The 12,500-nt window shown below is 52.3% G+C and overlaps 1 protein-coding gene across 1 annotated transcript in view; it reads right to left on the bottom strand.

Annotated features, from left to right (window-relative positions):
- The window catches only part of LOC121875397 (basic salivary proline-rich protein 2-like), a gene marked incomplete at its 3' end in the record, with an annotated part of 8,190 nt that extends 169 nt beyond the window's left edge, over positions 1-8,021 (bottom strand). The window contains exons 1-2 of the mRNA XM_042379948.1: positions 8,017-8,021; positions 1-1,605 (exon numbers count right to left, since the gene is read on the bottom strand). The exon at positions 1-1,605 is cut by the window's left edge and continues 169 nt beyond it. Coding sequence (XP_042235882.1) covers positions 1-1,605; positions 8,017-8,021 — 1,610 coding nt within the window. The remainder of the gene's footprint in view (positions 1,606-8,016) is intronic.
- Positions 8,022-12,500: the final 4,479 nt, after the last annotated feature.

The raw sequence follows: 12,500 nt of genomic DNA, 5'->3' as shown, positions 1-12,500 counted from the left end.
AGGACTGGAGGGGGACCACTGAGACTGGAGGGGGACCTCTGGAGGACTGGAGGGGACCACTGAGGACTGGAGGGACCACTGAGGACTGGGTGAACCCTGGAGGACTGGAGGGGGACCACTGAGGACTGGAGGGGACCCCTGAGGACTGAGGGGACCACTGAGACTGAGGGGACCCCTGAGGACTGAGGGGGACCACTGAGAACTGGAGGGGACCACTGAGGACTGGAGGGGACCACTAGACTGGAGGGGACCCCTGAGGACTGGAGGGGGACCCCTGAGACTGGAGGGACCCCTGAGGACTGGAGGACCACTAGGACTGGAGGGGAACCACTGAGGACTGGAGGGGGACCCTGAGGACTGGAGGGGACCCTGAGGGACTGGAGGGGACCCCTGAGGACTGGAGGGGGACCCCTGAGGACTGGAGGGGACCCTGAGGACTGGAGGGGACCGAGGACTGGAGGGGACCCCTGAGACTGGAGGGACCCCTGAGGACTGGAGGGGGACCACTGAGGACTGGAGGGACCACTGAGGACTGGAGGGGGACCACTGAGGACTGGAGGGGGACCACTGAGGACTGGAGGGGACCCCTGAGGACTGGAGGGACCCCTGAGGACTGGAGGGACCCCTGAGGACTGGAGGACCCTGAGGACTGGAGGGGACCACAGAGGGACTGGAGGGGGACCCCTGGAGGACTGAGGGACCCTAGGACTGGAGGGGACCCCTGAGGACTGGAGGGGACCCCTGAGGACTGGAGGGGGACCCCGAGGACTGGAGGGGACCCCTGAGGGACTGAGGGGACCCTGAGGATTGAGGGGACCCTGAGGACTGGGAGGGGACCCCTGAGGACTGAGGGACCCCTGAGGACTGGAGGGGACCCTGAGGACTGGAGGGGACCCCTGAGGACTGGAGGGGACCACTGAGGACTGGAGGGAACCACTGAGGACTGGAGGGGACCACTGAGGACTGGAGGGGGACCACTGAGGACTGGAGGGACCCCTGAGGACTGGAGGGGACCACTGGAGGACTGGAGGGGGACCACTGAGGACTGGAGGGGACCGAGGACTGGAGGGGACCCTGAGGACTGGAGGGGACCCCAGAACTGGAGGGGGACCCCTGAGGACTGAGGGACCGCTGAGGACTGGAGGGTGACCTGAGGACTGGAGGGTGACCCCTGAGGACTGGAGGGACCCCTGAGGACTGGAGGGTGACCCTGAGGACTGAGGGGGACCCTGAGGACTGGAGGGGACCCCTGAGGACTGAGGGACCCCTAGAACTGGAGGGTGACCCCTGAGAACTGGAGGGGACCCTGAGACTGAGGGGGACCCTGAGGACTGGAGGGGGGACCACTGAGGACTGGAGGGTGACCTGGAGGACTGGAGGGTGACCCGAGGACTGGAGGGTGACCCTGAGGACTGGAGGGTGACCCCTGAGGACTGGAGGGGACCCGTGAGAACTGGAGGGGACCCGTGATGACTGGAGGGGACCACTGAGACTGGAGGGGACCCCTGAGGACTGGAGGACCCCTGAGGACTGGAAGGGACCCCTGAGGACTGGAGGGAACCCCCTGAGGACTGGAGGGGACCCCTGAGGACTGGAGGGGGACCCCTGAGGACTGGAGGGTGTCGTGACCGTCAACAGGTTCACCAGTTGAGAGAGAGAGAAAAATGCCTCCTGGACCCGTGACAGAACACGAGTTTACACGCTGACAACACCAGTTAGGTTAGGTCAGGTTAAGCGTGTGTGTGTGTGACACAAACACACACCATCATGATCACCACCATGCTCATCACATCACACCATCATGATCACCACACCATGCTCATCACATCACACCATCATGATCACCACACCACGCTCATCACATCACACTACACCATCATTATCAACACACCATGCTCATCACACTACACCATCATGATCACCACACCATGCTCATCACATCACACCATCATGATCACCACACCACGCTTCATCACACTACACCATCATGATCACCACACCACGCTCATCACATCACACCATCATGATCACCACACCACGCTCATCACATCACACTACACCATCATGATCACCACACCATGCTCATCACATCACACCATCATGACACACACCATGCTCATCACATCACACCATCATGATCACCACACCAGCTCATCACATCACACTACACCATCATGATCACCACACTATGCTCATCACATCACACCATCATGATCACCACACCACGCCCATCATCACACTACACCATCATGATCATCACCACACCATGCTCATCACATCACACTACACCATCATGATCACCACACCATGCTCATACATCACACTACACCATCATGATCACCACACCATGCTCATCACATCACACCATCATGATCACCACACCACGCTCATCACATCACACTACACCATCATGATCACCACACCATGCTCATCACATCACACCATCATGATCACCACACCACGCTCATCACATCACACTACACCATCATGATCACCACACCATGCTCATCACATCACACCATCATGATCACCACACCACGCTCATCACATCACACTACACCATCATGATCACCACACCACGCTCATCACATCACACTACACCATCATGATCACCACACCACGCTCATCACATCACACTACACCATCATGATCAACACACCATGCTCATCACATCACACCATCATGATCACCACACCACTCATCACATCACACCACACCATCATGATCACCACACCACGCTCATCACATCACACTAGACCATCATGATCACCACACCACGCTCATCACATCACACTACACCATCATGATCACCACACCATGCTCATCACATCACACCATCATGATCACCACACCACGCTCATCACATCACACTACACCATCGCGATCACCACACCACGCTCATCACATCACACCACACCATCATGATCACCACACCATGCTCATCACATCACACCATCATGATCACAACACCACGCTCATCACATCACACTACACCATCATGGATCACCACACCACGCCCATCACATCACACTACACCATCACATCACCACACCACGCTCATCACATCACACTACACCATCATGATCACCACACCATGCTCATCACATCACACCATCATGATCACCACACCACGCTCATCACATCACACTACACCATCATGATCACCACACCACGCTCATCACATCACACTACACCATCATGATCACCACACCACGCTCATCACATCACACTACACCATCATGATCACCACACCATGCTCATCACATCACACCATCATGATCACCACACCACGCTCATCATACACTACACCATCATGATCACCACACCATGTCATCATCACACTACACCATCATGATCACCACACCACGCTCATCACATCACACTACACCATCATGATCACACACCATGCTCATCACATCACACTACACCATCATGATCACCACACCATGCTCATCACATCACACTACACCATCATGATCACCACACCGCCCACACCATCATGATCACCACACCACGCTCATCACATCACACTACACCATCATGATCACACCATGCTCATCACATCACACCATCATGATCACCACACCATGCTCATCACATCACACCATCATGATCACCACACCACGCTCATCACATCACACTACACCATCATGATCACCACACCATGCTCATCACATCACACTACACCATCATGATCACCACACCACGCTCATCACATCACACTACACCATCATGATCACCACACTCCACTGATACTCACAACCCTTTAACTTGTTGAAGACACTGCCACTGACAGTCTCATCATCACTGACTCCTTATTCTCACTACTTGTTATTGATAACTTCAACTAGGTTGTTATATTCTTTGTCTCTGAAACCAGACACAAACGTGCATGTCTTATTGCAAGGGTATCAGGATTCAAGCTGCTGTCGATCCTCCCTCACATAGGCCCTTCAGTTGATGTCTTACTTAACTCACATCTAACAAAAGACACCATTAATACAATTTCGGTCTGCCAAACAGAACCCCAAAAATGTAATCAGGAAGAAACTTGTTGATGAATTTGAGGCAACAGACAAGTGCAAACAGATACAAGTCAATCCATTGTCTACCATGATGAGAAGTACTACAAAAACATGTACAGTATATGGAGCAAGTAACAAGATGTTGTAACTGCTAGGACTAAGGTTAGGATATAAGTCCCTCTGGTAGTATATCCTCAAACAAACATGAACAAGACTAATGTAAAGTGTGTGACCAGATATAGCCACACACTCCAATACTACGTCTTAGACTGAAAAAATAAAATATTTTTGGGACAGGTCCAAGCACACTGTGCATGAACGGCACAGCACTTTATCTCTGATGGCAAGAATGGACATTAAATTTGTATCCACACTTCCTCACAGTAGCAGTAAACTCCGATGTACTGAACTAACCAAACAATGTACTGGAAATACTATAACATTCAACGCCACAATACTTACCAACCGGGTCTCATAAACACTCTTGAGACTCTGCTCTAATCATTTTTTCGCGCTACAGCTCACAGGCTAGGTATGGGGTGCACATTGAACCACACTACATCATCATGACTACTAGAACACTTCTAACACGAGGAAACTGTACATAGTATACTCTCTCTCCTCAAAAAAATAAATAAATAAATAAATAAATAAATAAATAAATGAATATATAAATAAATAAAATAAACATATATAAATAGCTAATGTATACAAATAAAAGCACAATTGTACACCACAAGAGCTGGCAAGAAGTGAATGAAACATATTCATTAAATCAAGTAACAGTACATCACTAGAGTTGCAGCAAGAGGGAAGTGTACACGCTGTCCACAACACCTCACACGCTGGTAGTATACCGCACGGTGTGCAACACGAATTAATCACTCACGCAGGTCACAGTCTGCCCCCACACACTGCACCGCCGATGTGTGTGTCGCCGAGGTGTATGTCTTACCCTGTTCGCGCATAGCATTGCTCACTCGGCTCACCGCCTCCCTGGCTACTGCTTGCGCTGTGTCCCTCACCACCCTGCTCCCTCCCCCCCAGCTGCCAATACCACCCCATCCTCCTGACAATGCCATCACCATCATCAACACGATAACCAGAACGACCATAGTCAACACCGCCATCACCATCATCACCATCGTAAACGCCACGCCAACACCAGCGCCACCATCACCAACCATCATCGTCAATACCGCCACTAACACCATCACCAGCACCACCACCATCAACACCATCACCAGTACCACCACCATCAACACCATCACCAGTACCACCATCGTCAGCGCCACCACCATCGTCAACACCACCACCGCATCGTGCCACATCGTCAACACGCTGCCATCGTCAACACCACTCGTCAACACCATCACCGCCACACCACCATCTGTCAACACCACACCCCACCACCACCATCGTCAACACCATCACCGCCACCGTCGCACCATCGCACCACCCCATCGTCAACACCATACCGCCACCCACCATCGTCAACACCATCACATTCTCGTTGCTGAGGTGTCACACCAACTAGCGAGCTCGAGCGTGGTGGTTGCGTATGTCGTGGGTGGCGTGCGTTATGGGTTTGCGATGCGTGTGTCTCACATCATCGTCTCGTAATTTTCTACTCAATGACTTATATTCAAGATTCATGTGACATAACGAAACCAATATTTATTTTCTACAGTTTGTGTCCCAGAAGTCAAAGAAATACCACAAAGTAAATAAATAAATAAATAAATAAATAAATAAAATAAATACAAATTCTCTCCAACTACCAAGACTCGCGTGCTGGTCGCCCATCAACTTAAACACGAGGAGCTATGACACTAAACATATACTGATGAATCCAAACCACATGTTGTCTGAACCAAGTGAAGTGCTGTGATATATTGTTCCAGGTTAGGTTAGGCGAATATAATTTAGTTTTGATTAGGTTAGGTTAGAGTTGGTTTAAAACAGTTTTGAGTTTATAGGTTAGACTAGGTTGGTTTGAAGATTAAGTGTTTATTTGTGTTTAAACCTCTTTACTTACACACAGTTCCCATAATATGTCGATGGTTTCCTGTGTGAGCCAGTTAGGTTAATCATTTGAGTACAAAGTTTTAACCCGTTGAGTAAACAGACTAATCTCATGAGTACCGATATTTTAACTCTTCGAATACGATGCAAAGGGATGAAATACTAAAAACGCAGACATTAAATATAAAAATATCATAGGCCACATCAACATTATTTTAATTAACTAAACCAAGAATCTCTTTTAGCAGGTAACCTTAAAACCTAACCTACCCAAACCTATCCTTACCTAACCAACCAAACCTAACCTATGTGCTTACCTAACCCTTCCCGACCTAACCTAAAATTATCTATATAACCTAACATAATTTAACCTATCTGAGCGATGTTACCTCGGTTACGTTAATCTTTTCTCAGAATCTAAACGACTAATACTATTTCTTATCTACCTAATATCATTAATTCGTGGTATAAATGTATAATTATCACAACATTTCAATTTTCCTTTAAAACATTTTCCTGCGCTCCCTCGTGTTTAATTCTAGAAATCAAAACACAATAAATTATCCAAGGAGATTAACCATGAACAAACGTGGACCTTTTAATTTGACTCATAATATCACACGATGAAGATGAAACAATTTAGAAGGATGTAGGTATATATATTTTCACATTGCGTTTAGCATAGTTAGCAGTTCTAAGAAAGAAGAGCAGTAATAGAAAACTTAACTATTTTAGGGAACTCCTTAGAATTATCTCTCTCTCTTCTCTCTCTTCGACAATGCATTATTAGCTGTCAGAGAAAAGTCAATATCCAATCACCATGTATTTATCATTACAAGACAGAACAGAATAAAAGTCATCGACAATTTCCAACATCTCACGACAACAGCAGCAGGAAGGCAGTGACAGAACTGTGTTATGATTTTGTTAAAATAATACACAAACAACGGTACATGTACCTAAACAAAAAACACATGCAACGGTACAGTAACACTTACATAAACAAGTGCAGAAACACAAACAAAGGTACAGTTCACTACACAAAATCAAACACACATACGCACATCTCATCTCAGAAACAAGAACAAACAAGAACATAACAAGAACATTTGAAACAACAACAATAACTCAAATAACATCAAAAATTAATTAAAGAATATCCTTCATCTCTTCATTGTCATCTATTTAATTATCTTATTTATCCATTAATTAAACCCCCCTTAGTAATTATATAAGTAAACATTAAAAGGCTAACAAAATGCTTATAGGAACTAAAATGACTTATATAACTAAAACCAAATTATAAGTGATGGGATCTTCAGTTCTGCCTCCGATCCACCTCCGTCCTCGGTCACATTCCGCCCTCCACCTTCTCCGACCACCTCCACCCACTCAATAACACTATACACCCTCCACAACACACCCTCCAACAACACTATCACCCCTCAACAACACTGCCACCTCAGCAACACCTTCCCCACCAACAACACTATACCCACTCCAACAACACTATACACCCCTCCAGCAACACTATACACCCACTCAACAACACTATACACCCACTCAACAACACTATACACCCACTCCAACAACACTACACCCACTCAACATCACTACACCCACTCCCAACAACACTATCACCCACTCAACAGCACTGCCACACCCACTCATGACGCCATACCCACTCAACAGCACTATACCTCCAGCAACACTACTTGCTCAACAACTTTCTGCCCACTCAACAACCTTCACCCACTCAGCAACACTATACACTCAGCATATCCACTCCTCGACATATACACCCACTCAAGTTGCTATACACCCATCGGCAGCACCACCCTCATTAACACTATACCCTCCCAGCAACGCACCGCCACTCAACAACCTATACACCCCTCCGGCAACTGTGCCACTCAACAGACACTATACCCACTCCAGCAACACTGCCTCCGGCAACGCTACTCACCACATCTCGGCACTATGCACCCTCAGCAACTCTGCCACCCACTCCAGCAACACTATGCACTCAACAGCACTATACCACTCCAACAACACTATACACCCACTCCAGCAACACTATACACACCAACAACACTATACCCACTCCAGCAACACTATGCACCCACTCCAACGCACTATGCACCCACTCCAGCAACACTGTGCACTCGGCAGCACTATGCACCCTCCAGCAACACTATGCACCCACTCCAGCAACACTATGCACCCGCCAGCAACGCTGTCCCACTCCAGCAACACTATGCACTCAGCAGCACTGCGCTTCAACGACACTATGCACCCACTCGGCATGCACTATGCACTCAGCGGCACTATCACCCACTCGGCAAGCACTATGCACCCACTCCAGCAATACTGTGCACCCATCGCTTATTTACTATCACCCACTCAATGACACTACGCCACTCAACAGCTCACTATGCACCGCTCAACAACACTATACACACCCACTCAACAACCACTTGCCACCCCGCTCAGCAACGCTATGCGCCCCGCTAATGACTTTGCCCACTCCAGCAACGCCTATACACCCACTCCAGCAACACTATGCACCCACTCCAGCAACACATACCCACTCAGCAACACTATGCACCTCCAGCAACACTATGCACCCACTCAAGCAACGCTTATGCGCCCACTCCGGCAACATATGCACCCACTCAAGACACTATGCACCCACTCCAGCAACACTAGCACCCACCAGCAACACTATGCACTCAACAACACTATGCACCCCGCCTCAACAACACTATACACCCGCTCAACAGCACTATGCACCCCCTCAACCTGGCACTATGCACCCACTCCAGCAAGCACTATGCGCCCACTCCAGCAAGCACTATGCGCCCCACTCAGCAACGCTACGCCCACTCAGCAACACTATCGCAGCTCAACAGCACTATACGCCCTCGGCAACCTATGCACCTGGTGGTGTTGCGCTCAGCAACACTGCCTCCCGCCACTATGCACCCACTCCAGCAACGCTATGCACCCACTCCAGCAGCACTATGCACACTCCAGCAACACTGTCCGCTCGCTGTCCGGCTTGGCTATGCGCCTCCGCTAGGCTTGTATGCACCCGCTCAGCAAGCCTGTCGCCCACTCCAGCAACACTATGCATGCGGCCTGTCCCACTCGACAGCACTGTGCGCTCCAGCACTATGCACCCCGCTCGGCAACTTTACTGCCCACTCGACAGCACTATGCACCCACTCAGCGACACTATACGCCCACTCCGGCAGACACTATGCCCCACTCAGCAACTTTTCGCACCCACTCCAGCAACACTATGCACCCTCCAGCAACACTACACCCACTCAACAGCACTATGCACCCACTCGGCAACACTACACCGCTCAACAACACTATGCGCCCACTCCAGCAACACTATGCACCCACTCAAGCAACACTATGCACCCACTCCAGCAACGTTCGCCACCCACTCCAGCAACACTATGCACCCCGCTCAACAGCACTACGCCCACTCGACAGCACTATGCGCCCCACTCCAGCAGCACTATGCACCCCTCCAGCAACACTATGCACCCCCTCAGCAACACTATGCGCCCGCTCCGGCAAGCATCGACACTGTACCCACTCCCGGCTGACGCTATGCCCGCTCAATGACGCTGTGCGCCCCGCTCAACAACCACTTTCTTCCAGCAACCTTGCCACTCCTCAAGCACTGCGCCCACTCAGCAACGCCGCGCTCCGGCGGCACTATGCACCCGCTCATGACACTATCGCCCGCTCCAGCATTGCTATGCGCCCGCTCCAGGCGGCACTGCGCACTCCAGCCAGCACTGCGCCCACTCCAGCAACACTATGCACCCACTCAGCAGCACTGTACACCCACTCAACAGCACTATACGCCGCCGACTACACTATGCACCCACTCAGCAACACTGTATGCACCCATCGGCCCTGCGCACCCGCTCCAGCAACGCTATGCACCGCTCACAGCACTGCTCACTCAGCAACACTACGCCCGCTCAGCAACACTATGCACCCACTCCAGCAACGCTTTATGCACTCCAGCTTTCAACACTATACACCCACTCTACGGCTACATGCCCCACTCCAGCAGCACTATGCACCCGCCAGCAACGCCATGCGCCCACACTCGGCAACCACTATGCACCCACTCGGCAACGCTTGCTCGCCGTCGGACGCACTGTGCGCCCGCTCAGCAACGCCTGTGCGCCCTCAGCAGCCTTTTACGCCCCGTCGACGGCGCACTCTATGCGCCGTCGGCAACGCATGCCCACTCCTGCAACGCTATGCACCCGCTCCAGCACTGTGCACCCACTCCAGCAGCACTGTACGCACTCCAGCAACGCATGCACCCACTCAACAGCACTGTTCACCCGCCAGCAACTTTTCTGCGCCCACCAGCAACTGACGCTCAACGCCCACTCCAGCAACGCTATGCACCCACTCCAGCAGCACTATGCCCCGCTCCAGCAACACTATGCGCCACTCCAGCAGCACTATGCACCCACTCAACGACGCCACCCGCTAACAACACTATGCCCACTCCGGCAGCTTTCACTATGCACCCGCTCACAAGCGCTATGCTATGGCGGCATCCATCAGCGGCACTATGCGCCCATCGGCAACGCATGCACTCCGCTCCAGCTACGCGCTCAACCGACGCCGTGCGCATCAGCAACTGCTATGCGCCCATCAGCGACACTGTGCGCCCGTCGGCGGCGCTGTGCGCCCCTTCCCAGTGGCGCTATGCACTTACGGCGGCACTGTCGCCCCACTCAGCGGCACTATGCGCCCGCTCCAGCGGCGCTATGCGCCCATCAGCAGCACTGTGCGCCCGCTCCAGCGGCGCATGCACCCGCTCAGCGGCGCTTTCCTGCGCCCCGCTTTAAGCAGCACTGTGCGCGCTCAATCAGCACTGTCGCGCCCGCTCCAGCGACGCATGCGCCCCGCTCGGTTACGCCTATGCTCCCATCAGCAACGCCTATGCGCCCGATCGGTGACACTTTCTGCGCCCCGCTCGGCAAGCACTGTGCGCCCCTTCCAACAGCACTATGCGCCCGCTCATGACCTGTTACGCCCACTCGGCAACACTATGCACCCGCTCAGCAACACTATGCGCCCACTCGGCTGACGCTGTACGCCCGCTCAGCAAGCACTGTACGCCCACTCCGAGGCGACCATGCGCCCAGCAAGCGCTATGCACCCGCTCAACGACACTATGCACCCACTCCAGCAGCACTATGCACCTCTGAAGCAATACCCCTCCAGCAACACTATGCCCCACTCAACAAGCACTATACCCTCTCAGCAACCACTATGCACCGCTCAACCAACCTATGCACCCCGCTCTACAGCACTGTTGCCCCGCTCAGCAACGCTATGCACCCACTCCAGCAACACTGTGCCCCACTCGGCTTAACGCTGTACGCCCACTCCTAGCAACGCTATGCACCCGCTCCAGCTACGCTATGCACCCACTCAGCAAGCACTATGCACCCGCTCGACTACACTGCTCACCCACGCTCAGCACGCCGCCCTCCGACAACACTGTGCGCCCCATCAGCCAACCTGATACACGCGCTCGTCGACGCTGTCGCCCACTCAGTGGCACTATACGCCCGCTCCAGCAGCACTATCACCCCGCTCAGCAACATATGCACCCACTCCAGCAACGCACATACGCCCACTCAACAACTTGCTATGCCCCACTCCAGCAACACTATGCACCCACTCAGCAACACTGTGCACCCGCTCAACAGCACTATGCACCCACTCCAGCAGCACTATGCACCCGTCAACAACGCCACTCTCAGCAACACTATGCACCCACTCGCAGCACCCACTCCAGCAACACTATGCACCCACTCAGCAACACTGTACACCCGCCGCACTGCCAGCAACACTATGCACCCGCTCCGGGCAACACTATGCACCCACTCCAGCAAGCACTATGCACCCACTCAGCAACTGCACCCGCTCAACCGACACTATGCACCCCGCTCAACCAGCACTGTGCACTCGGCAAACGCTCTATGCCCTCAACCAGCACTGTACGCCCCACTCGGCAAGCACTATGCGCGCTCCGCTTGACACTGCTCGCCACTCCAGCAACACTACACCCACTCAACAACACTATCACGCACTCCAGCAGCACTATACACCCACTCCAGCAGCACTATACACCCCTCGCAACGCTATGCACCCGCTCAGCAACACTATGCACCCCGCTCAAGCAACATGCGCCTCGGCAACGCTATGCACCCACTCCAGCAACCCTTAGCCACTCAGCAACACTATGCACCCACTCCAGCAACACTTGCACCCACTCGGCAACACTATGCCCGCTCAAGCACTGTCGCACTCGCAGCAAGCAATGTCAGCTCAACGGCACTGTGCCCACTCAGCAGCGCTATGTGTGCGTGGCTTCCCCCCCCCCCCCCC

Source organism: Homarus americanus, unplaced genomic scaffold (assembly GCF_018991925.1).
Source record: "Homarus americanus isolate GMGI-L3 unplaced genomic scaffold, GMGI_Hamer_2.0 scaffold41112, whole genome shotgun sequence".
NCBI lineage: Eukaryota > Metazoa > Arthropoda > Malacostraca > Decapoda > Nephropidae > Homarus > Homarus americanus.
Note: the sequence above shows the minus strand (reverse complement) of the source record. Positions and strands in the feature narration are given on the sequence as shown.